The sequence below is a fragment of the Eleutherodactylus coqui genome, chromosome 8 (assembly GCF_035609145.1).
Source record: "Eleutherodactylus coqui strain aEleCoq1 chromosome 8, aEleCoq1.hap1, whole genome shotgun sequence".
NCBI lineage: Eukaryota > Metazoa > Chordata > Amphibia > Anura > Eleutherodactylidae > Eleutherodactylus > Eleutherodactylus coqui.
In genome coordinates this window covers 146,276,975-146,304,387 of record NC_089844.1, presented here as the reverse complement: position 1 = coordinate 146,304,387, position 27,413 = coordinate 146,276,975, and the positions used below count along the sequence as shown (strand labels likewise).

The 27,413-nt window shown below is 49.5% G+C and overlaps 2 protein-coding genes and 3 non-coding genes across 5 annotated transcripts; 4 read left to right on the top strand and 1 right to left on the bottom strand.

Moving 5' to 3' along the window:
* The first annotated feature begins 1,988 nt into the window (after positions 1-1,988).
* RPS2 (ribosomal protein S2) lies at positions 1,989-9,198 on the top strand. Its single transcript, XM_066576645.1, has 8 exons — positions 1,989-2,066; positions 3,624-3,764; positions 5,206-5,295; positions 5,390-5,497; positions 5,582-5,755; positions 6,340-6,499; positions 8,902-8,993; positions 9,075-9,198. Exons 2-8 carry the CDS (start codon positions 3,627-3,629, stop codon positions 9,156-9,158), a joined length of 846 nt encoding a protein of 281 aa, XP_066432742.1. The 5' UTR covers positions 1,989-2,066; positions 3,624-3,626; the 3' UTR covers positions 9,159-9,198.
* Positions 4,212-4,349, top strand: LOC136578178 (small nucleolar RNA SNORA64/SNORA10 family). The gene has a single exon (XR_010786598.1). It is a non-coding gene; the product is annotated as a small nucleolar RNA SNORA64/SNORA10 family (small nucleolar RNA).
* Positions 5,994-6,129, top strand: LOC136578175 (small nucleolar RNA SNORA64/SNORA10 family). Its single transcript, XR_010786595.1, has one exon. It is a non-coding gene; the product is annotated as a small nucleolar RNA SNORA64/SNORA10 family (small nucleolar RNA).
* On the top strand, positions 7,418-7,555 carry LOC136578176 (small nucleolar RNA SNORA64/SNORA10 family). The gene has a single exon (XR_010786596.1). It is a non-coding gene; the product is annotated as a small nucleolar RNA SNORA64/SNORA10 family (small nucleolar RNA).
* A 10,455-nt stretch (positions 9,199-19,653) lies between the features above and the next one.
* NDUFB10 (NADH:ubiquinone oxidoreductase subunit B10) lies at positions 19,654-27,113 on the bottom strand. Its single transcript, XM_066576644.1, has 4 exons — positions 26,916-27,113; positions 24,702-24,840; positions 23,150-23,289; positions 19,654-19,822 (listed from the first exon to the last, which is right to left on the bottom strand). Exons 1-4 carry the CDS (start codon positions 27,061-27,063, stop codon positions 19,713-19,715), a joined length of 537 nt encoding a protein of 178 aa, XP_066432741.1. The 5' UTR covers positions 27,064-27,113; the 3' UTR covers positions 19,654-19,712.
* Positions 27,114-27,413: the final 300 nt, after the last annotated feature.

Below are 27,413 nucleotides of genomic sequence, written 5' to 3'. Positions count from 1 at the left end.
CAGACAAGTCCAGTTAACCGTTTGTTTTCCCCATTGATTTCAGTAGATGTCAAACAAACCAAAAACTTTCAAGTCTCCTGTCCAGTCATAATGGACTTGTAAAAGCAGTCAAAAACAGGAGCAACTGGTCCAGTGGGAGAGGCTTTACCAAAAGTGTTCATGCCGGCTTGAGATAACTGCCAGCTTTAGCAAAAGTCTAAGCTTGAGATAATGTAACCAAATTGTATCAATTGGAACTTTTAGAATAATTTGATGATTATTGCAGAGTTGGGGGGGAACCTCACCCCTGTCACATGATTGGATGACAGACAGGCAGTGTCTGCTCATGACCGTAAAAGCTACATATAGAAAAACACAAAGCTTCAGAGAGAAATAATTTATACATTTTTCGCAGGGAGCAATTAAAATTATTTTTATCGCACTCAGTGTGTAATTATTAAACTACCTTTATTGTGCGAGTCAGTATAAGCATGTTTATAGAGGTTTTATTCTATTTTACTGCTTTTGGAAGCGGCCTGGCCGCTCGCTCGTCCGCTGCGGACGGCGCTCCCATAGAGGAGAGCGCGGCCGCAGCATAAAAAGTAAAAAAATGAACATGCTGTGGCCGGTGAATTCGCGCCACAGCGCCGGCTTTGCCGCCCTGTGTGGACAAGATTCCTGAGAAATCTCATCCACGTGGCCGGCTAATCCCGGGATTAGCGGCCGCTGCAAAATTCCAGACAGTTTCTGCGGCAAATCCGCCCCGTGTGAACCCAGCCTTAGAGGTTACAGTCAGAAATGACTGCAGCATCTGCGGGGTTAAGCAGTATAGAGGGGTCATCAGCAGTATAGAGGGGTCATCAGATGACCAAGTCCTCATTCTTTGACAACTTTTTGGGTATAGGGGGGGGGGGCAGTTTGCAGTGAGCTCTGTTTGCCCAAAACTGCTGTAATGCCCTTTTCAATGTAGAAACATGTTAATATGTGCATTTTAATGCAGACTGATGCTGCTTTTGCATGTCCTAGCTAGGACAGATTTACAGGATTACAGAAAAAAAAAATTTAAAGGAGATGTCCCGCGCCGAAACGGGTTTTTGTTTTTTTTTAAACCCCCCCCCCCGTTCGGCGCGAGACAACCCCGATGCAGGGGTTAAAAAACCCACCCGCACAGCGCTTACCTGAATCCCGGCGGTCCGGCGTCTTCATACTCACCTGCTGAAGATGGCCGCCGGGATCCTCTGTCTTCATGGACCGCAGGGCTTCTGTGCGGTCCATTGCCGATTCCAGCCTCCTGATTGGCTGGAATCGGCACGTGACGGGGCGGAGCTACACGGAGCCCCATAGAGAAGAGGAGAAGACCCGGACTGCGCAAGCGCGGCTAATTTGGCCATCGGAGGGCGAAAATTAGTCGGCACCATGGAGACGAGGACGCCAGCAACGGAGCAGGTAAGTATAAAACTTTTTATAACTTCTGTATGGCTCATAATTAATGCACAATGTATATTACAAAGTGCATTATTATGGCCATACAGAAGTGTATAGACCCACTTGCTGCCTCGGGACAACCCCTTTAATAGGTCATAGAGTGGGTCTTTTTTGTACATGTTGAAAAACACCCCCTCCCCCCTGCATTTAACATGAACACAATTGATCCATTCTTCACAGGCTGAAATCTCACCCGCCCATGTGCAGTGCCCTAAGGGGTCAGCAGATATATTAAGCCCTCATATATGGTCCCTTAAAGGGTTAAGCCATAACTTCTACTACCCATATACCCTCCAAAGAGGCAACAGTATCTAACTGCCCCTAAAGTGCCCACCCCACAACCGGCTTCAACCCCACCATCCCCTCTGCTGCCTCTCACCTTCCTCCAAGCAGCGTGGGGGGAAAAGAAGGGCAGATCTTGGCCGGAGGCTCCTTTTATACACTTCCTTATAAGCCCATCGTCCTATGGACAGCCTACGCGTGACGTCACTCAACCTTGTGAGTGCGCATGCGCACACCCGCGTTCATCAGCTCTCGCGAGATTGCGAGGTTATAAGAGTCCGCTTCCGCCTTCTTCCGGTCTTCTAGTTCACTGTACACACGTAAGTGATGGCGGCTGGTGGGAGCGGGAGGGAATCTGCGGACATCGGAGGCATCTGGCCGCTGTGGCGGTCGCTGAGGGCGTGATATGAGCGGGCGGCGGTGGGGTGCTGTCACCATGGTGATATTTAGGGCGGGATGTATAACTAGTAGTGCGGCCTGCTCGCTTCTTATGCCCCGCTGTGGCGCCGTGGGGGGGACTGGGGGCTTGTACGGACGCCATTGTGGGGGGGGGGGGGTTAAATATCCAGCCTGTAGATACAAAGCCTGGCTGCGCTCCCCCTGTAAGAGGGATCCCTTGTGGGGTCCTGCCGTGGTGTACGGGGCCCCTGAGCCGGCAGTGACTGCGTATGGCGGTGAGTGTGCTGTGTGACCGTATATATCCTGCGCAGTACGGTTTTCACTTTCTGGTCCCCGTGATGGAGCGTATACAATGCCGTCCATGCATATAATTCCGTATGGCCGTGCGTATATCTGTGCCCATAGGGAACAATGGGCTCTGCCTGTCCTATATACACCTCAAAATAGGACAGGGGGCCTTTAGGATAAGACCCACATGGCTGGCTGCGGGTGGTCAGACCTTGCCCCGCTGTGGTAGGCTCATGTCCCCATGACTGCTGGTAGACTGAGGGCATCAGCCTGGTGCAGGTGGTCAGACCTTGCCCTGCTGTGGTAGCTGGCTCATGCCCCTGTGACTGCTGGTAGACCGTGAGGCCGTCAGCCTGGTGCGGGTGGTCAGACCTTGCCCCGCAGTGGTAGCTGGCTCATGCCCCCATGACTGCTGGTAGACCGTGAGGCCCTCAGCCTGGTGCGGGTGGTCAGACCTTGCCCCGCTGTGGTAGCTGGCTCATGCCCCCATGACTGCTGGTAGACCGTGAGGCCCTCAGCCTGGTGCGGGTGGTCAGACCTTGCCCCGCTGTGGTAGCTGGCTCATGCCCCCATGACTGCTGGTAGACCGTGAGGCCCTCAGCCTGGTGCGGGTGTTTTGGCTGTGTGGTCCGAGGATGTTCTCATTCACCGATGACAAGCAGAATTAGAAGTTGACGTTCTACAAAGCGTATTGGAAAGTTGCAAAACTTCTCATTATACAACTTTATTTACCTAAAATTTTATGGGGCTGGAAGACTTCCTCCCTGAGGCTGAGATGGCAGTAGATGGCACTGCCAGCACCACAGATTCCCTCGCTTGTGGGGTGTCATACTGGATCTGCCATAGTAAAACTGGCAATGCACATTACATATATAGTAAAAACCTGGTTTGGACCAATTATGTGAATGGGGGTGTGACAGGTCTTCCCTGATGGCAGATGCCAGGGAAGAGAAGGATCAGGCAGTTGGATTTCAACATGTCCGATCCTTTTGTTCTGGGAGATAAGCCGCCCCATGAGCATACATCATTCATGGCATGGGGTGCGCGCTGCCAATGCCCTGCAGCTCATGACTGCACGCTCATCTTTGCTGGTGCTGATTCGGTGTCTTGTGGGCATTTGGGGTGGCTTCCATGTTGATGACAAAAACTGTGATCCTCTATGTATACTGACTACTTTACTTTTCTTGCAGCAAATGGCGGACGACGCCGGTGCTAACAGGGGAGGTTTCCGTGGAGGCTTCGGCAGTGGTGGTCGGGGCCGTGGCCGTGGAAGAGGCAGGGGCCGCGGAAGAGGACGTGGGGCCCGTGGAGGCAAAGCTGATGACAAAGAAGTGAGTAAATCCTGGCTAGAATTGGTAAAACATAAAGGTGACGGTCACATTATAGAGGTGTTCCCAGCGTGAAAAGATGTTTGGTTACACAATATTGACCTATCCGTAGGATAGGTTATTAGTATCAAATCGGTGGGGGTCTGCAGCTTGGGACCCCTGCCAATAAGCTGTTTGAAGAGCCTCTGAGGTGAGAGCTGCGGCCTCTTCTCAGACCAGGGGCATCACGTTTGCCATGTGGACTAAGGGCATCTGGCAGGTTCCCTTTAAGCACTTGGTGCATTCCTCTGGACGTTCGTGTGATGGTCTGCCCGAGCCACTAGTTATCAGAGCTGCTGTCATGAAAGCGGTACTCCCTGTAAGTACCCAGCCAGAGGTGGTCCTTATGACAACTTAGGCCAATGCTAAATCACATGAGCATGTACACTATGTAGTTCTGTTACTGCTTCCATTCTCTCTGCTCTGCTCAGTTCTACCTGTTTGTGGTGTAACTGTCGTATATAGAGAGGAAAAGAAATGGAGTTCCATTTGCACGGCAGAGCGGCCTCTGTTCATGGCTGCTCTGTTCCTTCATGAAGCTCTACAAGTTGTCCGTGTGATGCTGACGGCCTCCCGGCTACAATAAAATCACCCAGTAGTCATTGACTCTAAACTGGAAAATGAGGAATATTAAAACGACAAACAGATGGCTGCACCGATGCGTTGGTAGTCTTAAGACGTATCTGCTCTTATTAACCAGCATGACCAGTTGGAATATAAGGTGTATTCATCATTACACTCCTGGTTTACTTCCAGAGTAACATGTGAAGGAATCATGAGACCTACTGGAGTGCAGGCCACTTGTGGTCCAACATATGGGATGAATGATCGAGCTCGAACCAACCACATTGAGTAGATTACTGAAGTTTTAACTTCTGCTTAGCCTCTTCTCAGACAAGGGGCATTACGTTTGCCATGTGGACTAAGGGCATCTGGCACCCCATAAACACTGAGAAGCAGTTGCAATGCTGGCATAGTGCTGTCCTCAAGCATAGCTCTGCTCTGGACATGGGGCTGGGCTGCAATTCCTTGTATAGACTTGGTTTGGACATGACTGTAAAGGTGCTACAGTATTAAAGGAGACCTGTCACCAACTTCATGCTGCCCGTGGTTCAGGCAGCATGAATTCTGTAACAGGTTCCCTTTAAACCGGTACTACAGCTTCTGGAGTCTCAGGATTGGAGGGGTCCCACTGATCATAAAGCCAAAGTACATCCTAGTAATACACCATCACTTTAAGATGTTCATACCACATTCCAAAAAATAAATTGCATAGGGGCATGGAAAGACTATCTGAAGATTAGTCGTTGGTCAGGCATCCCTTCCTCACTATCTGCATCTGTTGGGGTGAGGGGGGGTGATAAATAGGTTTCCATTCAGTATTAAATTTACTATTTTATTATAGTGGGTTCCAGTGACCAAACTTGGCCGTCTGGTCAAAGACATGAAAATCAAGTCCTTGGAGGAAATTTATCTGTTTTCCCTGCCGATCAAGGTGAGTTGTCTACCGCTCCAGGCCTTGAAGAACCCCTTGACTTGTGTGTATACGCCGACCAGTTCAACCAGTTAACATTTCATGTTGGTTCTAGGAGTCTGAGATCATTGACTTCTTCCTGGGATCATCTCTGAAGGATGAGGTCCTGAAGATCATGCCTGTACAGAAGCAGACCCGTGCTGGACAGCGCACAAGGTTCAAGGTGGGTTTACCATCCCAGCTTCTCCTTCCTTCCAGTCTAGCTGATCAGACATAAATGTGAAGGTTTTCTCTACTTCATTTTTAGGCTTTTGTGGCTATTGGAGACTTCAACGGCCATGTTGGTCTCGGTGTGAAGTGCTCCAAAGAAGTTGCAACCGCCATCCGTGGTGCCATCATCCTGGCTAAATTGTCAATTGTACCTGTACGTAGAGGCTACTGGGGTAACAAGATCGGCAAACCCCACACAGTACCTTGCAAGGTAAGACAACAAACAGGGCTTTACATTGTCAGGGTCTTAGTTGGTCACCATTTTTGTAGATCTCTGGTTTTCTAAAGATTGCGTCCGGTGTCACACAAGTGTGTTCTGGCGTGAACTTAAAACATCGATCCCATGGTTGGGCAGGACACTTGTTGATATCACAGATGGATCTTTATGCTCTTATGAGACAGCCTAAAATTGAGTTTATCCCCTCTGCAGCTCCTATATACACTTGTCAGTTCTCTCAGCTCTGTTCAGTCACATGTGTAAATGGTGTGATTGGCGTTATAAGAGAGGCATAGCAATTGAAACCCTTATGCACGGCGGGCTGACTTTATAATGGTCTTCCTGTTCCTTTTTGGGGCTTAACATCTGGGTATGGTCACACTTGGTGAACCTTTCCCCTTTAATTGAGGGGTGAAATCTGAGCTGACTGCACCATTTGGTGTGTGCGCTGCAAAAACACATCTGCAGCAAGTCACTGATGTGATCACTCCTTAAACCTTCCTGTAGTTTGGCATCCCAGCTTGTGTATATATTGCTGTGTAGCTTCTACGAATTAGTAAAACTATTATGTGTTTCAGGTAACGGGACGCTGCGGCTCCGTACTTGTGCGCCTCATCCCTGCACCCAGAGGTACTGGCATTGTCTCTGCCCCTGTCCCCAAGAAGCTGTTGATGATGGCTGGTATTGATGACTGCTACACCTCAGCTAGGGGCTGCACGGCCACCCTGGGTAACTTTGGTAAGTGGACTCCTACTTTTGAGAAGTTGCGTATACATTTTGCAGGTAGTTTGTACTTTTGGAAAGGCTAAGGCTGTTTGTCACATGACTAATTACTCACTAAAACACAGGGTGGGGGATAAAAAGGTCTGCTTGTGGTGTCAATTTTGGGACCCCCCAGTGATCTTAAGACTGGTGCATGCGAATGTCCTGTGTGCATAGAGATGTGTGTAGCTCGACTGCTGCTCTGATCATTCTATGGAATAGATTACTAAACTTGTTCATTTGCACGTGTCCCATAGAAGTGAATGGAGTGGCAGTCAAGCATGCACACTACCAGTGTTGTGCTGGTATCAATATCGCTGGGGCCACAGTGGTTGCACCCCTGTAGATGGGGATAAATGTCTTTTTGATAGGAAAAACCATTTAAAGGGGAACCTGTCACCTACCTACAGCACCATAAACTAAGATGGGGAGCCAGGTGTTTTTTTTCTTTCCTTAACTCACCTGGTTCTTGTGGTGTCCCCCTCTGAAGTCTGTGTGCCGCACTGAATAATCTTCTCACAGGGCTGTGCACATGCTCTCCTATACAAGTCTATGGGAGAGTGAGCATGGCACTGTGAAGAGTTGGATGCCAAGTGCGGGGCAGGACCCAGGCAGTGGGTGAGTAGAATACCCTGCCCACCTCCGTCACCTCCCCTGACTTAGCTTATGGTAACTAAGGTAGGTGATAGGTTCCCTTTAAGCACTTGGTGCATTCCTCTGGACGTTCGTGTGATGGTCTGCCCGAGCCACTAGTTATCAGAGCTGCTGTCATGAAAGCGGTACTCCCTTGGTGACTTTCCCTGTAAGTACCCAGCCAGAGGTGGTCCTTATGACAACTTAGGCCAATGCTAAATCACATGAGAATGTACACTATGTAGTTCTGTTACTGCTTCCATTCTCTCTGCTCTGCTCAGTTCTACCTGTTTGTGGTGTAACTGTCGTATATAGAGAGGAAAAGAAATGGAGTTCCATTTGCACGGCAGAGCGGCCTCTGTTCATGGCTGCTCTGTTCCTTCATGAAGCTCTACAAGTTGTGTGATGCTGACGGCCTCCCGGCTACAATAAAATCACCCAGTAGTCATTGACTCTAAACTGGAAAATAAGGAATATTAAAACGACCCTCCGGTCCTGGACAAGCAGATGGCCGCACCGCCTCTTACTACCTGCTGCACACTGTGTATTAGTATGCGTTGGTAGTCTTAAGATGTACCTGCTCTTATTAATCAGCATGACCAGTTGGTATACATTGGTTGTCTAAGACACTACATGCTGCTCTGATACAGTGTGCATCAGGTAGCCAGAAGCGGTGCAGCCGTCTTTGTCTAGGTCCGGAGGGTTGCTTTACGACTGGTTCTTTTTCTGATGGGTAGATGAGCCTATGCTGTCCTTTTATGTATAAGAATATAAGGTGTATTCATCATTACACTCCAGGTTTACTTCCAGAGTAACATGTGATGTGAGGGAATCATGAGACCTACTGGAGTGCAGGGCACGTGTGGTCCAACAGATTGGATGAACGCTCGAGCTCGAACAAACCACATTGAGTAGATTACTGAGGCTTTAACTTCTGCTTGGTTCTCAATCAAAAATGGCTTGTAGAAAAAAAAATCGTTTACATGACTGGTCCATGTTTGCAGTCTCCGGATCCATTTCAGCACTACACAGTTGGATACGGAGTGCGGCCATATTGCTGATCTTCCTCCAACCCTGCTTTTAAATGAAGCATAGCAGACAGTATACTTGGTGCAGTGTGACCCAGTGACTAATGGCCTGAGGTCCAGCGATGCTCAAGGCCTTGAACTGATCATGTTTTCTGTGCTCGGGGTGCAATGATGAATACAAAATTGAAATCTGTGCCAATTAATCATCCCATTCACTTGTATGGGAATCTGTGGTGTAGACACTAGTTGTGATCTGTCACTAGATGAAAATTCGGGGTCAGAATACCCACTTATGGATTAGTTCCCAATGAATGCATCAGAAATCTGACCTAAACATGCTGATTTCCACTTGATTTTGGCCATGAAGGTATTCACACTACTTTCCTCGGAGGGGGCCTCTGGCATGTAGTGGTGTCCTGTGTGTTGGACAAGATACTGTAGAGCTTGCTATGGACACGAATATAATTCTATATTAAAGGGAGCGCTCACTATTTTTCACCTATTATCCCCACCTACCAATTTAAAAGGTGATAAAATGAGCATTTTGTAGCTACTAAGTATTCAAGGCCGAGCATGACTGTAAAATCAAAGGCTTTAGTTTTCGTGTCTCATGCAAAATTCCGGGTGCTGGTCAAAAATAGTGGCGACTGAAAGTCTTGGATATGGTAATTGTCAGTATGTGAAGCCCGGACCCTAATACACTTCTGTTCTCTGCAGCTAAAGCCACTTTTGATGCCATTTCCAAGACCTACAGCTACCTGACTCCTGACTTGTGGAAGGAAACTGTCTTCACCAAGTCTCCATACCAGGTAAGAGTAACTTCCCGTATAGCCGACAAGTAGAACAGAGCTGGCTGTATTATAGTCTCACAAGTAACCCTTCTCCTGCAGGAGTACACGGACCATCTGGCAAAGACTCACACCCGAGTGTCGGTGCAGAGGACCCAGGCTGCCGCTGTTCCAGCCACCTCCTAAATGTGTCCAATGAACCAAATAAAGGTCATGATTTAACGTTTGTGGTGTCCCATTCACTTTCATGTAATGTATAAACCACAGCACCTGCCCTGTGTAACTGAATATGGGAGCCATGTCACAGGAATATCCCGTCTCCTGCAATGGCAGAGGCATCATGGTGTCATAATGCAATATAAATGCTTCTCTAGCCTTTAGGGGCTGCTACTGTTGGGCTAAAAAAGCTTAAAATGTCTACAACAGACCTTAGGATGTTTAATGGGAGGATTGTGCCAACGGTGAGTACATAACTAGCGATGGGACAGGAGAAACAAAGATGGCCGAACCGCCTCTCTGACTACATGATTTACTCCATGCATTGGTAGTCTTAATGCATGCTGACTGGACAGGTCCTATAGAGAAGTGTAAGGGAAAGCATCTGAAATAAAGTATCCCTAGGTCATGCTCTGTCCTGCAAGAACAAAAACAGCAATAAACTTGCTGCCAAAGAATTCCTTTTGTATAACAATAAGGAAAGTGTGCAACAAGCACAAAATCTCCAAATACTTCCTAGCCGCTATACCCCTCTTGTCGCCATTCTGCTAAATCAGTTTGTATACAAGCCGGAGGCAAGGAAAAGCCCACAGGCTTAGTATCTAACTTCAATCAACATACAAATAAAGGACATAGTAAAAGGGGAATCTCAGAACAGAGAAATTGCCTTTCCCCCCGAAACAGGTACAGGGGCCGATTAACCCTTTGCAATCCAATTTTGGATTCAGGGTTTCCTAGGGGGCTCTCTTTCTGCCATTATACAATGGTGCCATCTGCTTGCTAGAGCCAGTACTGCGGTATAGGACATGCTGGAGAGGCCCCTGACAACAGAGCGGCCAGTAATATACAATAAGAATACCCTGCTGGACGTCTTCCGACATCGGAGCTGTACAGCCTTCAAATAGAATGTCTTTAGATGTCAGACACTAGATTGGAAAGGGTTAAAACTACCAAGGACCCGGGCTGTATGAAAATAATGGGCTCCCAAGGAGTCTAGAGTTTTAAAATCTGACATTGCGATGATCTCAAAACTGAGCTTGCTCCATAGATACGATATCACAAATAAGCTTCTTTGCCTCTGTAAGAATTAGACGAGGACTACTCTAGGATTCTTGACCATGCGAGGGGTTGGGCAACGAAAGATTGCTGTGCTGCCATGTCATCTTGCAGTTTTGAATAAAGGCCCATTTAGATGGGACTAATGTCGGGCAGACGATGCCCGACACTTGTCCTTGCACATACTCGCTCTTGTGCTGCTGCATGGGAGCTAGTATCACTGGCTCACAATGGGGCATCAGGAGGAGATTTCACTCTTCTCCATTGACCTAACATAACGGCCGTTCAGTACTGAACAGCTGCTATTTACACTGAATGATCACCTCATTGTCCATGCTGCATAAACAATGGACTATGAGCTGAACGATGATCGTTTAGTATCGAACAGCTGCTATGTTAAGTCAATGGAGAGGGGTGAGGGAGCGCGAGGAGTGAAATCTGCAGCCGCCCCACTATGAGCCAGCGATACTAGCTCCCGTACACATTGAAAGGTTAGCTCACCCACTGCTCCTGTGTTCCTTTCACTTTGTATTCCCTAAACCAGCTTGGGCTTCTGTTAGGGCTGCTTCATCGCTCCGTCCAACGCGGCCACATGTATAAGGTAAGTAAAGATAATGCTGTCCTTACTGAAATAGTGTTCTGCAAGCCTTTATTTATAAGAAGTGCTGCATAAAAACAGTTGGTCAGACGCTAGACAGGACGTGTTTCTCCTCCATAAGGAGTCTTAATCACCTGATCTGAGGATGTTGCGAGAGGAAGCAAGGAGGCACACTCGGCCTTAAAACAGAGTGTGACCCACCAGCAATAGAGCCCTCTAATATCCCATGGTCCAACAACCCCTCTCCACAAACGGAAGGCGATGGCAGGGAGGATGCTCTGCTGGAACCGGGCTACCACCTCTCGCACATCAGGAGGTAAGTATGTGCATTTATTGTTTTTTAGCTGTCCCCTTGCTCCTGGCTACCTCTGAGATCACTGCTAATCTACCGTGGCCGCTGGGGCACTAAGCGCTACTGCCCTGGGTACCCCCTCTCAGCCTCATAACCCTTCTCTCACCTGCAGGCTGTATCACAGGTCGCGTCCTTCATCCATGGGTTGTGGCCTCCCCTTGCCTCCAGTGGCTTCCCCTTATCTGCAGGCGGCCTCCGGGTCGGGGTCCAGCATTCCTCAGGCCGCGGCCTTGCTTTCCACGCTGTATACGGATCCGACCAGACCGTGGACCCCTCTCCCATGGTGCGGCCGATGCTCCTCGCGGACCCGACCCTAAGCGGGCTGCGGCACCGCTTAGCGGCCTGTGACGCTGCGGTTCTGCCTCTGCTCTGGCGCCTGGGTCCTTCTGCTCCGGCCTGCTCCTGCGGGTTATCGGCGCGCCTTCGGCGGTGCAGCATCGTGCCCCGGGGATTGCCTCCTAAATTCAGCTACTTAGGCATGCCCCTAAAGGGGCGGAGACTGGCTCAGCACGGGCTCTCTTGGCCTATCATCGGCCAGCGTGCCAAGGGGACAGTGGCTTTACTGTTCAGCGCTCGGCTCCGCCCCCTGCACCTCCCAGAGCGGCCATCATCTTCTTCCTGGGACTTGTGGTGCCACAGCCGCAAGGGTAGACACAGCCCAGAACTCTTTGACCCAGGTAGGCTGCTCTCCTGTACTATCTCCCCTGCATACTTCATCAGCAGAGTCAGGTTGCAACGTGTCACGCGCTGCACTATGTCCGACTCCAGAACTCAAGAGTCCGGACAGGGAGCAGCTAGAGCGATGCACTACGCTTGCTCTCGCTGTAACGCAAAATTTCCATGCGGACAGGTAGAGCTGAGCTTTGCTGACTGTATCGCTCCGAGGCAGGTGCCTGTACAATCTAAGACAGGCCCCCTACCCATGTAGCCCTCAGCGGAAACGCAGTGGGCCTGCGCCCTGGCGCGGGCGGTCTCTAACCTTACGCTCGCGTCTACCGCGATCTTGGACAGGCTGAACTGCACGGTCCCCCCCCCCCCCCCCCCCTGTCCAGATGTGTTAGGCGGGGAAGACATAGTCGGGAGAGATTCCTCTCGCGCTAGACCGCGGAAGCGCATTAGACGACCTGGCTCTTGGGAATCCTCTAGGTCTTCGGCATCACCGAGCCGTGCTGACTCTCCCGGGGCGACTTCCCTTCCGTCCTCCAGGAAGAATAGCGGCGCTGAGGCTGAGTTCTCAGAGTATCTCTCTGACCCCGACATCGAGGCCGAGCAGTTGCCCAACCTCTCCGAGATGGTAGACAGCCTGATCGTGGCTGTGAGGGACACTTTCCAGCTTCAGGAGCAGCCTTCCTCCGTGCCTTTCCTTCCGACGGCCTCGGTGGTTACCGAAGACTTTTTTGCCTCATGAGGACTTTGCGGCGGTTCTGGACCAGGAGTGGAAGTTCCCGGACAGACGCTTCGTAAAGCCGAAGCGCCTGGACATCCTCTACCCCTTCCCGGAGAACCTGACTAAAAGGTAGGCGACTCTGCTGACCGTTGACCCGACGATTTCCCTCTGGCAAAGCACACTACCCTTCCCATGGCGGATGCGTCATCCCTATGGGATAAGCGAGACAGGAAGATTGACGCGCTTGATAAATCGTCCTTTGAGGCAGTGGGGTCTACTCTTAGTCCGACTTTCGCCTCTACCTGGGTTAGCAGGGCTACCGCCGAATGGGCTAAACAGCTGCACAGAGGCATACTCGCCGAGTCTGCTCAAGAAGAACTGGTGGACATCCAGATAGAACAGGCGGGCAGATTCATCTGCGAGGCCTCCTTGGATGCAGCGAGGTTCATGGCTCGAGCATCGGCGATGTCGGTAGCCACACGTCAAATCCTGTGGTTGAAGTCTTGGGACGCGGACGCATCCTCCAAGGTATCCCTGACTAACTGCCCTTCGTAGGACTGCGACTTTTTGGAGCAGGCTGGACGAGATCATCTCAGAAGCCACGGGGGGTAAGAGCACGCACCTACCACAGAACCGTCGGAGACAACTGGTGGCCCCACGACGCTCCAGTTTTCAATTTCGTTCCTTTAACCGGAGTAGCCCACGCACGCCGGAGAAAAAAAAAAAGGAACACCCAGGACCAGGCCCAAAAGAAAGGATCATCATTCAAGCCCAGGTCGTCATGGCGTACCAAGGCTCAGCCCCCAAAGGCCAGGAGAGACGGCTCTCATACAAAGTTATCCGCATGAAGGCCAGCCCCCACCCATGTGGGACAGGGGGAGTGGGGGACAGCTTTCCTGGTTCGCCATGGTCTAGCTGGCACAGGTCTCAGACGCCTGGGTATGGGAAGTCATTTCGGAAGGCTACACAATAGAATTTGACGAGTAGCCTCCCGCCTGCTTCTTCAGCTCCTGGATACCGGGGTCTCTGGTGAAGACCTCCGCACTTCTTCCCGGCGGTCCAAGAACTTCTCGATCAAGGAGTCATTGTGCCGGTCCCATTTTCTCAATGGTTCACAGGTTTTTATTCAAACTTATTCGTTGTACCAAAGAAGGACAGATCCGTCAGGCCGATCCTAGACCTGAAGAGGCTGAACCAATACGTGAAAGTGCGTCGCTTTCGCATAGAGTCCATTGGGGCAGTAATCACGTCCATGGAACCGTGAGAATTCTTGTCCTCAATCAATATAAAGGATGCCTACCTCCACGTCCCCATCCGACCGGGGCATCAGAGATTTCTTCGGTTCACAGTCCAAGCCGAACACTTCCAGTTCACCGCGCTTCCATTCGGCCTGGCCACCACCCCTAGGGTGTTCACAAAGATCATGGCGGCAGTGGTGTCCTTCCTTCATTCCTGAGGAATCGCCATAATGATAAAAGCCCCGACGTGGAAGGCCAATATGGAGAGTCTACGCATTACTATGGACACGCTGAACAGGTTCGGATGGATCGTCAACCGGCAGAAATCGTCGCTATCACCGGCACAGAGTATGGAGTTCCTGGGCCTTCAGGTCAACATGGTCCTAAACCGGGTTCTGCTACTAGCACCGAAGCAGCACCTGCTTCAGAAGCAGGTTCGCTCCTTGTGCACCTGTCACGCGATGACTATCCGTCACTGCATGAGGGTGCTGGGACTGATTGTAGCGGCTTTCGATGCAGTCCCATTTGCGCAGTTCCATTTCCAGCCTCTGCAGTGGACTATCTTGTCGAGGTGGGACAGGTCAGTGACGTCACTCGATCAGAGGATCAGGATACTGCCGAAGACGCAACGCGTCCTACAGTGGTGGCTGGAATCCCCACAGATACATCTGGGCCGATCCTTCCTACCCTTCCGGTGGCAGATCCTGACCACAGATGCCAGTCTCTCTGGCTGGGGAGGGACCCTACGCAACCTGGTGGCCCAGGGAACCTGGACCGGGCAGGAAGCCCAGCTACCGATCAACGTCCTGGAACTTTGGGTCATATTCTGGTCACTGCAACACTTCTCCCCGCAGCTGAAGGGTCACCCAGTCCGGATTCAGACAGACAACGCGACAGCGGTTGCGTACGTAAATCATCAGGGCGGAATCCGCAGCAGAAAGGTCATGCAAGAAGTCGAAGGAATCTTGGCGTGGGCTGAAACGCACGTTCCTGCATTGTCGGCAGTCCACAGACCAGGGGTGGACAATTGGATTGCCAATTACCTCAGCAGGGAGACTGTCAACCCGGGCGAATGGAAACTGCACACCGAGGTCTTTCAGGAGGTTTGCAAGCGGTGGGGACGACCGGATGTCGATCTCATGGCATCCAGGTTCAACTGCAAACTTCTGAACTTCATGGCAAGATCAAGGGATCCCAGGGCAGTAGCCGTGGACGCACTGGTAGCTCCGTGGACAGGATTCCAGTTTCCATTTGTAATCCCACCTTTCCCACTTATTCTCAAAATCCTCAGGCAAATCAGAAGGGAAGAGCTTCCGGTAGTTCTCATAACCCCGCACTGGCCACATCGGACATGGTATGCGGAACTCGTCGACCTACTAGCAGATGCCCCCTGGCCTCTTCCTCTGCAAGAGGACCTCCTCTTACAGGGACTTCTCTTCCACCACAGTTCATCCACGCTACATTTGACAGCGTAGCTATTGAGACTGATGTCCTGAGAGCTTGCGGATTTTCAGATCCGGTAATCCGGACCATGATTAAGGCCAAAAAACCATCTTCGGCCAAGGTGTACTAGCGGGTGTGGAAAAACTTCCTCCTATGGTGCGAACAACAGGGATTTGCGCTTTTCCCTGCCTCATCTCTTGTCCTTTCTTCAGGACAGCCTGGAAATGGGACTCAGTTTTGAGTTCCCTCAAGGGTCAGATAGCGGCGTTGTCTATTCTCTTTCAAAGACCATTGGCGGCTAGGTCAGCAGTACGCACTTTCCTACAGGGGGTTGCGCACGCTGCTCCGCCTTACCGATCCCCGATTCCGTCCTGCGACTTGAACCTGGTGCTCGATGCACTGCAGTCCCAACTGTTCGAGCTGATGAAGGAAGTTCCGGCAAGGATACTCAGCTGGAAGGTGGCTCTGCTTGTTGCGATTACCTCCATTCGCCGAGTATCAGAGATTGCTGCCTTATCGGCAAAACCACTATTCACCGTCTTCCATCAAGATAAGGTGGTACTGTGCCCGATCCCTTCGTTCCTGCGCAAGGTAGTCACGGATTTCCATCTAAACGAGGATATTGTGCTTCCGTTGTTCTGCCCATCCGCGGTCCACCCGAGAGAAAGGACTCTACACAGGTTGGACTTGGTAAGAGCCTTACGAAACTACTTGGGAGCACACAGCGTCGTTCCAACGGTCCGATTCCTTGTTTGGCATTCCTGATGGCCTGAGGCATGGTCTGGCGGCCTCTAAGGGGGTCATATCTCGCTGGATACGTCTGGCACTGGTGGAAGCCTACCCCTCCAAGGACAAGACGCCATCATTCCGGGTGACGGCACACTCCGCAAGGGCAGTGGGAGTTTCATGGGCATTTCCCAATGGGGCATCAGCTTTCCAAATATGCAAGGCGGCTATGTGGACGTCTTTACATACGTTCAAGATTTTATCGAGTGCATACCTTTGCCTCGTCAGATGCCTCTCTTGGATGGCGAGTCTTACAGACTGCTATTAACTGACCGCATGGCTCATGTTCTCCCACCCCAAGAGGGACTGTTCTAGAACGTCCCACGGTCTTGGCTGTGTCCCCCAATGACATGAGCGAGAAAAGAGGATTTTTGGTACTTCCCGTAAAATCTCTCTCTCGTCTATTGGGGGCCACACCACCCACCCAGATATTTACAGGTTACATCCCGTTCGGATACTTGGTTCTGGTAAGTTGCACATGGTGCGGTTTTGGTTTACAGTTGTAACCGTTATGCCTCTTTTCTTGCTGTTCAGATCCTGCGTGTCTGCTCCTACTGCTGGCAAACAAACTGATTAGCCTCATGTCGGCAGGAGGGGGTATAGTCTGCAGGAGTTGTTAACACTTTTGTGCTAGTGTCACCTCCTAGTGGCAGTAGCTACACCCACAGTCTTGGCTGTGTCCCCCAATGAACAAGACGAGAGAGATTTTACGGTAAGGACCAAAAATCCTCTTTTAAATGTTCTCCCAGTGCATCCAATGTATTTCAATATTCCAACCGCCACACTCGATAATGTATATGACGTTAATGCTGTCACAATTGATATATTCTATAGGGAATTTCCCTGATCCAGAATGGTCAGAGAATTCCTATTTATTTTTAAGCTTGGTGCAAATAGCACATTTGGCTTTCCTCACCGAAAAAACCCTTTTTGCTCTAACCAATTTGATGCTGACAGTCTTAGATTTAAACATACTTGGAGACACCGTCTTACCAAGACACCTGCTCTTACGAGCCACACCGTGTATGCCTTTGCTTCAGATGGTATCTATCGAAATATATCCTGTTATATTGGGAGGTTTCTCAAAACTATCCTTTTTATTGAATGGAAATCCCTAATATACTCCGTAGAAAAAATTATTTTATCATCATACTGGGTTCTAGATCTAACATTTAACAAGGAAACACCACTTAATCTTTTTTGTTTCGTTTCTATATCATTCAGTTTTATGATGTATCCATTTGGAATGTATTTATATATTATACATTTTGCAATATTCCACGCAATTTCTCATTTGCTCAATATTTATTGGATATTAGGATATATACAATTTTGATATAATGAATTCAGATGGTTTATATTATGTGAAGAGAAAGAAGATCATTTACCACGGAGTACCATATACAAGGGCTTTTACAACTGGTTTGTCTAGGGGGTTAAATGTAGTTTATGCAAATTAGACAAAGGGTCTTGTAGGTCAGCTGCTTTGTATGGTTTTTAAAATTTATTCAGACATTTAAGGGAGTGCCGCAACTTCCTCAGATCAGGTGATCAAGACTCCTTATGGAGGAGAAACGCGTCCTGTCTAGCATCGCGTCTGACCAACTGTTTTTATGCAACACTTATAAATAAAGGCTTGTGGACACTATTTCCGTAATGACAGCATTATCATTATTTACCATATAGCTCCCGTACAGCAGCACTGGAGCGAGGACACAGGGATGAGTGTCGGGCATCATTTGCCCATTTGTCCCGTTTAAATGGACCTTAAGATCAATGGGGGTCCCGGTGTAACTCACCAGTTACCTTGGCCCTGTGAAGGAGCTATGATAGTAATCACTAGAGTTGAGCGAACATACTCTGGCGAGCGTGATGCTCGTTCGAGTATTAGCATACTCGATGGTGCTCGTTACTCGAACGATCGTCAAATCGTGTTCGACCCCTCCCCAGCTTTTGGTTCCTCCCCGCCACGATGCAGCATGCATCATTTGAATGTTTTTGGTCTGGCAGGGAGAGGGACAAACCAATAAGAAAAAAAAAAAAGCTCCGGACCCTGCATTCCACATACAAAAAGGCTCGTCTCCCATTGTAGTCAATGGGGTTCGTTACTCGAGTAGAGCTCTCGAATTTTACGAAAAGCTCGACTCGAATAACGAAGACCTGAGCATTGGGTGCTCGCTCATCTCTAGTAATGACATAAGATGAGGGTGCTGAATCTGCTTCAGATGAGGTGTATAGTTTACCATTGGGTGGGTGCTGTGTCTCCCACAGGCCATCCAAGAAAAGGATTTTACAGTCAAAAAAGAAAAGATCCTGTTTTCTCTGATGAGGCATTGTGGGACACAGCTCACACCTTGCGATGTTTAAAAGCAGTAAGGGTGGGCTAACAATGTCACAACGCCCATGCTGTTTAATGGGTTTTTCTCCTAGAATCCAACATTGTAGCCATATGTGCAGAGGAAAAAAATGTAGAAACAGTCTGAGAAAATACAGGTGCACTAGGCTGATGAGGAGCTGCCTTACGACCAGGCGGTCCTCCCCAACCTGTGGAAGAGAAGCTGCAGAGAAATGGCGTCCAGGATGGAAGGCGCGGGACCAATTTCTAGTGGTAGTAATTAGAGATGAGCGAGCGTACTAGAATAAGCACTACTCGCTCGAGTAATGTGCTTTATTTGAGTATCGGTGTGATCGGGGCTAAAGATTCGGGTGCCGCTGCGGCTGACAGGTGAGTCGCAGCGGGGAGCAGGGGAGAGCGGGTGGGAGAGGAGAGAAAGATCTTACCTCCGTTCCTCCCCGCTCCGTGCCGGCACCCGAATCTTCAGACCCGAGCACAGCGATACTCGGATAAAGCAAATTACTCGAGCGAGTAGTGCTTATCCGAGTACGCTCGCTCATCTCTAGTAGTAATCCAACCTCTAGAAGTGTGTCTCGAGCAATGATATGTAATCAGAATCGGCGCGCCTATCAACGGCAAATGCATTTCCCGCACAATTGTGAAGGGACTACCTCTTCCTTGTAATGCAACAAAGGAAGGCCAGAAGGGGAGGCGACTGAAGAAAAGCACACATTGCACCACCAAAGTTAATCACGTGGTTGTGGTAACCAGAAGCAATCAGATTAACAGTCGGGCCTAAAAATGCACTTGGAACACCCCCTCCCCGGCATTAATCAGTACGTGGGCATTAGCCCTTAGATTAGTTTTCTTCTTGCCTAAAACCTGGCCCATGCTTGTAGTGAACCGATGCGTTTAATGACTCAAACAGCTTTGTGCTCCCTTTTCTAGACAACTCTAAAAAGCGTCTAGCAAGATGCAAATACCTTGTTGGCACGAATCATTTAAAAGGACTTGCGACAATGTTTTGGCACAACTAACAATAATTGTGCTCTAACGCCGATAATACGTTTGCCCAATCGTGCCCTATTTACTTGATCTGTCAGTTATCTGGGCTTCCACACAGTCAAGTTTAAGTGCAGTCCACATCCAGGACCCCCTCATTCCATCGGACACACTCATATGGCATGGTTTTGCCCTTGGCACTCTATAGCCCACAGACCATGACATTACAATGGCCATTGCTTATGTGGAGATAACAGCCACCACAATATTGATCTCCAAATCTTTAATATACTCTTTTCGGAAACAAGATAAGAAATGTACAGTAGGTTATTCTAGCTTGGCCTCTTCCTGTGCAGCCTTCTTCCTCTCGTCCATCATCCGTGCTTTCTGCTTCATGAGGCATCTCCGGGCCCCGCTATAATATCCGAGTTCCGCATCTGAAGAGTAAGATTAAAATATTAGGGCAGAGATTGACTGACATCAGACGCCACGTAACATTTACAGCAGCCTGTACTGTGAAGGGACTGCATACAGACTGCCACAAACAGTACTTCGTACCGGCAGAGACCCATCTATCATTAGACCCCCAAGCACGTCTGAAGAGGCTATATTTTTGGAATTCTTTTCACACATAGCGGGAACGCTGCAACAAAATGCACGTTAATATCAGGTGCCAAAAACACCACCATTGGCGCAGAAGCTAGCGTGAATCCACATCAGAATTCACGCCTTTACTTAAAAATGTGACATCTGCTGCGGATCCGCATCAGAATCCACAAAGCATGAAAGAACGTACCTTAAGGCTGGGTTCACACACGGCGGATTTGCCGCAGTTTTTCCGTTGCGGTTTTGCCGCAGAAGAACTGCTTCTGCGGAAAAACCGCTTCAGGCTGGGCTCACACAGGGCGGATTCCCGTCGGAAATCTCGCGGTTTGGCCGCAGCAAAAACCGAGAGATCTCCGCCAGGAGAACCGCCGCGGAGGCTTTGAAGCGGCCCGGCCGCTTGCTTTTCCGTTGCGGCCGGCGCTCCCATAGAGGAGAGCGCGGCCGCGACGAAAATAAACAAAAAAGGAAAGGTAAATAGACATGCTGCATCTACTGAAACCCCAGCCGCGGTTTCAGCCGGCCTTACCGCAGCGGATTGGCCGTCCCGTGTCCCGTGTGGGGCAAATCCGCCCTGTGTGAACCCAGCCTTAAAGGTTAATTTGGGCTTGTGGATTTTTCTGTGGAAAAATCCGCAAGCGTTTTTTTCCGCAGCGCTTTTTTTTTTAAACTTTTTGCCGCGTATTTGGTGCAGATTTGGCTGTGTCCATAGAGGTCTATGGACAAAAAAGCGCTGCGGAAAAGACCGTAGAATGAACATGCCGCATCTTTTAAAACCGGTAAAAATCCGCACTGTGAGAACAGCTTTTTGGCAAATCTCATTTGTGCTGCATTGCACTGCAAACGCAGCGGTTTTTCCGCGGATATGCAACGGTGATCCGCGGCAAATCCGCCGTGTGACCCCAGCCTAAAAGTTATGCTGCGTTTGGGGGACGTGATAGTATGTTTTGTTTTTGTTTTTTCTTCTCTCCAGAGTGCGCACACTTCACCAGCGGGCAGCATGGGAGCCAGTAAGAATAAAATATACGTCCTTCATCTCCCAGACATCTCTCTAAATAGCACCATAAATTAGTTTATAATGGTAAGTGTACCTTTAAGAATGCAACAATTTAGGGGGATTTTCATCGCCACGTTTCAGAAGCCACAATTTTACGTTTCTGTCGATCTAGCCACACGGAAGGTCTGTTTTTTTGCTTAGCAAAGATGTCGTTTAAGTCGGCAGCATTTTGGGGTACACAATGTATTGCATAGCTTAATATTTGGAAGAGTGGGGGACAAAGTAAAACATTTTCAGGTACATGCAACTTTTTTGATCACTTTTACTGTCTTTTTTTTTTGGAAGGTGAAATGAACAAAAATAGCATTTAGCCTTATTGTCTCCATTATTTTTCATACTGTTTTCCATGTGGGATAAAAAGCGCGTTCAGCTAATTGTACAGGTTGTTACAGATGTGCCATTGTCAAACTTTAATTTTTTTTACAAAACAAACATGCACTTAAAAAAAAAAAAAAAAAAAATTGGGTCATTTGAATCTTTTTTCCACATTTACATTTTTTTACCTCTACTCCATGTCTATGTAGGAATTGTAAACCCGTATGAGTGCTTAGATAATACCCTGCAATACTACCATTCTGCATTACATCACCTCTATTTCTGACAACACCAGCACACCCATTATTCCTCAGCGATTGGATGGCGGAGGGTCAATGATGCCAGAGGGAGCTCCCCCCCCTCCCTCTGTTAAAAAGATTACATGCCACAATCTCACGGATCGCAGCTTGTAAGGGTTTAAAGGCCAGGATTGAGGTTATTTCTGGTCTCAACCTTTGGAGCTGGACTCACCGCTGTCATTTACAGCCAGCTGCCAGTGCGGACTCAAGACCAACTATATGCTGTAAATGTGTAGCCTTTTGCACTAACCGCCGATGGCATAAATGTACATCATGGAGCAGGAAGAGGTTAATTCTCTTACAGACAGCGTTAGTGAAGTTTTTATTTTCGTGTAAAGCTGTGCTGACAATTCTAACCCTTCTGCTCAGATTTCCCTGCATTCCCTAGCCCAGGGGTCCCCAACTCCAGTCCTCAGGGACCACCAACAGGTCATGTTTTCAGGATATCCTATGGTAAGACCACCTGTGGCAATGTCTGAGGCACTGACAATAATTACATCACCTGTGTAACACTGAGGAAATCCGGAAAACATGACCTGTTGGGGGTCCCTGAGGACTGGAGTTGGGGAACACTGCCCTAGAGCGTCTATGAAGCCCGTGCTAGTTACCATCAATCACAAGAGCCTTTACATCATATGGGTCATTTTTATACCATCAATGAATCCAGTGCTGCAGTGAGTACTGCATTACAGAACCTCAGCTAAGAAGAGGAAGGGTCCCTGGTGGGCTAGGTGCGTGAAGGGGTTGATGGTAAAGACCCTGGTGTAGGGCACTGAAGGGGTTACTTAACTCTGCAAAGAACGAATCAACTTGCTGCAGATTTGAAAATCCACAACGTGCTTCAATCTCTGAGCAGAGGTTTTCCTACATGTACTGTTAATGGAGTTATGGAGCAGAATCCACGCTGATCCGGGCCCAAAGGCGGTCAGGCTGTGTCAAGCTACAATTTACTTCTTCCTCAGCACTGATCAGTGCAGTAAAGGAGACTGAACAATGCAACAGTGAGTTAACACAGTATGTTATCGCAGTGTGCAAGAACAGCATATTGCTACATTTGTTGCGCAAAAAAGTTGCAATTGTAGCACAAGTGGCAAAATTTTGACTTTCTGGGTGTTTTTCGGTGGGCAGGGCCTAGCATCAGGGGGTGAGCCATCAGATTATAATTTATGCCAGAAACTCGCGTACATTAGAGCTGAAACCTTAGTCAGGCCTTAGCTGGCGTTTCATTCTGGCACGCGGAGGGTCCGCTAGATACGACAAACATATAGAGTTGTGTGCTTCTTCACACATTTGTCGCACTTACGCTGGCACACACTTTACTGAGATCAGTGTATGAAACGAACGTCTAAGTAAACGTGCCCTAATGTACATGGCTGAACCAACATTATAATGGTGAGTGGACATTATATACATATGCGCCATTGTCTGCCTAGATCTAGCTACCAGATCTAACTGCACATCTGATGGCTGAACACAAAGCAGGCACTTACAGCGGGATTTATACGCCTTGCAGGCCTCCGCGTACTGCGCCACCACCGGTGCACAGTTCTCCTCAGCGTTCGCCCCTTCTCTTCTATTGCATGATGCAACGTTGTCTCGCAAAATCTTCATGATCTCCTGATCTACCATGCTGGAAGACAGAAAGGGAAGTCAGTGGGATTTGGTGCAGTCCTGGGAGATTTGATACAGATTTGCAACTCCTTTCATTCTAGCGATTGGTGGGATCCGCAAATTTTGGCTTAGGAAAACAGACACCGGACTCTAGTGTTCGGACGCCTGGTCACATGACTGTTCTCACCCGTTTCTTCTGGCGATGTACTCCGAATGGAAGAGCATAAGACTTCCTGCCACCGCGGCACAAGGGAGAAGGATCGGATGTTTCCCCTTGTCCAATCCGGCCACTGCGGACAATGAGGACTGTAGGAGAGTGCAGGGGGAAGGAACACAAGTGGAAGCCACTGAGCTAAGCCAACCTGGCGATCGCTGGGTAGATGAGGAGCCGAACAGAGCGGCCGTAGAGCCTGTCAGGAGTTAGGGCGCCCACCCACTGGCGATTTTTTTTTCTTTGCGTTTTTTCTCAAGAGCAATTAGAATTGAATGTACTCCTGTCCACTGGCTTTTTTTTTGCGTTGCGTTTTTTAACATAGGAACTGTCAGTTGCATATGTGTCCTTATTTTTCTCCTAATGCACCCATGAAAGTCAATGGAAATTAATGGAAAAGCCGCAAAAACGCGGGGAAAAACGCTGCGTTTTTCACGCACGAAAATCGCAAACGCCAGTGGGTGGGCGCCCTTATTTATTACCACCTAGGGCTGTGAATGAGGGGTTTAGCATTTTTGAAAACTGCACTGGAAAGCCCCATTAACCCCTTGAGGACCAAAACAATTCTTTGATTTCAAGCACTCTTCCTGCGTCAATGTGTTAAAAGCTTTGTCCAACAAGGACCACAGCCCCCTCTAGTGACAGCTCTACAGACAGCGAGCCAATGGCCATGGGTCTGGCTGCTAGAATCCCTGGCAATCGCCTATTGATGCTGCTTTGACCAATTTGCGCATTAAAAATGTGATATTATATACCGCTCATTGAGATCAACAGGCCACTATGTAATGAGTGGATAACCCCTTTAAATGTGCCCATCCCTTTAATTAGTAATCCTGAGTCTATATTCACACGTTGTGGATCCACAACACTGACAGGCTGTTGGAAACCGCCGCTATGCTTACCGGCCCATTCACGTCAATGACGGCTAAGGCGATGCAGGTCTACGATAGTGGGGACAGATCAATGGGTTTTCCCATATCGGCTATGAAAAACAGGAAGCAGTCAGACCCGCCCCTTTTCATTGGTTCTGATGTGAAACGGAGCGTCGCGGTCATGTGACCAGCGGGAGACATCAGCCCAAACCATGCATTACTCTTCACCCTGCTCTTACCCACAAAACTACGTGGCTGCTACCAATATATGAATGCAGCCTCCTGGTATACTCCTGCTGGTCTGGCACGTGGCCGTCTCTGCGGGGGACTACCTCAGTGACTACTTACTAGTCCCTCTTCCACTGCTGGTTGGCCTCGTACTGACACACGTGGTCCTCCTCTAGGCAGGCGGTGAGGTCCGGGACACGGCTGAACTCGCGGTGGTAGTAGTGCAGCCTCTTCGTCCCTCGCACATGATCCATCAAATCTGTAATACATGATATACGGTCATGTAGAGACCCCCATACAGCGATCACTGACGGCGGGCGGACGCTTCATTAACAGGATTTATAATTAGGAGTCAATGGATGCTAATTAGTAATAATGCAGAACGGGCCAGGTCACAGGGGATGAATGTCGGGCAAATGATGCGCGATACTCGTCCCTGCGTGTCCTCGCTCCCCAGCGGCTGCACAGAGTATCGCTGGCTCTCTGACAGAGCGGCCAGCAGGGGGCGGGGCGGCTGGAAGATATTTCACTCCTCCTCTCCATTTACTAACACAGCGGCCTTTTAAAACTGAATGGAGCGGGGCAGAGCGAGGAGTGAAACCTCCTGCAGCCACTCTGTGAGCGAGCCAGCGGTACTCGCTCCTGTGCAGCAGCATGGGAGCGAGCACACACAGGGACGAGTAAATGGGCCTTAAAGGGGTTGTCCCGCGCTGAAACGGGTTTTTTTTTTCCCCAACAGCCCCCCCCCCCCCCCCCCGTTCGGCACGAGACAACCCCGATGCAGGGGTTAAAAAAGCAAACCGCACAGCGCTTACCCGAATCCCCGCGCTCCGGTGACTTCTTACTTACCTGGTGAAGATGGCCGCCGGGATCTTCTCCCTCGGTGGACCGCAGCTCTTCTGTGCGGTCCATTGCCGATTCCAGCCTCCTGATTGGCTGGAATCGGCACGTGACGGGGCGGAGCTACACGGAGCCGCTCTCCGGCACGAGCGGCCCCATTCAGAAAACAAGAAGACCGGACTGCGCAAGCGCGTCTAATCGGGCGATTAGACGCTGAAAATTAGACGGCACCATGGAGACGGGGACGCCAGCAACGGAGCAGGTAAGTGGATAACTTTTTATAACTTCTGTATGGCTCATAATTAATGCACGATGTACATTACAAAGTGCATTAATATGGCCATACAGAAGTGTATAACCCCACTTGCTGCCGCGGGACAACCCCTTTAACACTGGAGGAAGACGAACTGGAGGCATAACAATCCCCAAAACATGGGGGCACCAAACCATTAGTCCAGAGGATGGACGATTTTTTTTTATATACGAGGCGCGCCCCTCCTCCCTCTTCAAGACATTATATGTTAACCCCTTACACTACAGGATGTACAGTTCCGTCCTGCAGCTCCGGGTGTGGGGGGGATGCGGGGCGATCTTGCTCCGTACAATGCGTGTGCTGGGGGTTTCTTACGTAATTGTGCAGGAAGAAGAACACAAATTCGCCATCTAACTTGGCGCTTTTTTTCCCTGCACAAAACGCCAACGCAAAAAAAAAAACGAACAAAAGATTGTTCACTCCGCAAAACGCTACGCTCATGCGCATGTAAAAGCATACACGCTCGTGTGACGGAGGCTTAGACCGCTCTCACACCGGCCACTTTTTAATCTCGATCAGTGTGGCGTCCCGAGCGCCGTGCTAATCGTGGTACAACGCCACCATTGATTTCAATGGTGCCTCGCAGCCCTGCGCTCTAACAACGCGATTTTTCAGCGCCATCTCTTCCATTTTTCGGCGTTTTCTACACGGCTCGTCACAATGGTGGATCACATTAAGAAGCGCTGCACCGTGCGTTCAGGAACGCCGCCCGAAATGACAGTAAAATGCTGCGGTTTCGAGCGGCGTTTATCTGAACGCACATACGAGAGCGGCCTTACAGCTGTGTCCGGTCTAACAGACACCTCGTGAGCGCCAAAGCCCTGACCACCAGGCTCGCTCGCACGGGCGCACACGTCTGACGCATTCCACACCCGTACCTCACATCCCCAGGAATGGCGCACAATAAGCACCAAAATGCTGCGGGGGTTTTTATACGTGCATGCAAAACAAACCTAATTGTGACGGACCAATGGGCGCTTATCGCCACGCAACACTCGGAGGGCAGACACCTGATACATTGTAACAAACGGTCCTTACTGGATGCAACTGTTCCAAAGCCTAAGCTGTGAGCAGTATAGGGTCTGTATAGGGTGCTCAGCCCTATTCAGTGACAGGAAGCAGAGTGGGATGCGATACAAGACATGTTGGAGCACTACAAGTCCCAGCATGCCCTCTCTCACCATGGAGGGCGGTCACCGGTCTATCCACCACCTGGCTGTACAGGTAGCCCAGTAGGGGCACCGGGTCCAGCCTGGAAACCTCCTGGTTCTGTAGCGGGGTCTGCGTCGGACGTTCGGGGTACACATCTTTATCCACGGATTTCGGCATCTCTCAGGTCACCCCGACCCTGTCACAGTGAATATGGCGGCCGCAGGACCCCGGCACTGCCCCCCTGGATAGTTCCCGCACCTTACAAGCCACTGGTGACTGCAATACAACTTCTTCTTATTTTTAATGCCTCATGCGGGTTTTCTCCCGGGCTGAAGCTGCCGACATTTAGTCATATGCACATAAATAATGTGATATAGACTAAACAGGCGCCGAGGGAGACAGCTATTTCAGTCACGTGGTACCTTGCAACCAATCGCAGTATGGATTGCGTTTCAAGACTCGATTTCGTTATCTCTCCCTTTTAATGCTACAGGTTTGTGTCGCGTGTCCACCGCCAGGGGGAGCTC

Excerpts from the sequence above, each read along its gene's own strand:
- RPS2 (XM_066576645.1), top strand. The coding sequence starts at position 3,627 with ATGGCGGACGACGCCGGTGCTAACAGGGGAGGTTTCCGTGGAGGCTTC. Across the intron at positions 3,765-5,205 it reads GCAAAGCTGATGACAAAGAA|TGGGTTCCAGTGACCAAACT; the intron begins GTGAGTAAATCC and ends ATTTTATTATAG. Across the intron at positions 8,994-9,074 it reads TCACCAAGTCTCCATACCAG|GAGTACACGGACCATCTGGC; the intron begins GTAAGAGTAACT and ends CTTCTCCTGCAG.
- NDUFB10 (XM_066576644.1), bottom strand. The coding sequence starts at position 27,063 with ATGCCGAAATCCGTGGATAAAGATGTGTACCCCGAACGTCCGACGCAG. Across the intron at positions 24,841-26,915 it reads ACCGGTGACCGCCCTCCATG|ATTTGATGGATCATGTGCGA; the intron begins GTGAGAGAGGGC and ends CATGTATTACAG. Across the intron at positions 19,823-23,149 it reads CAAGGCGTATAAATCCCGCT|ATGCGGAACTCGGATATTAT; the intron begins GTAAGTGCCTGC and ends CTTACTCTTCAG.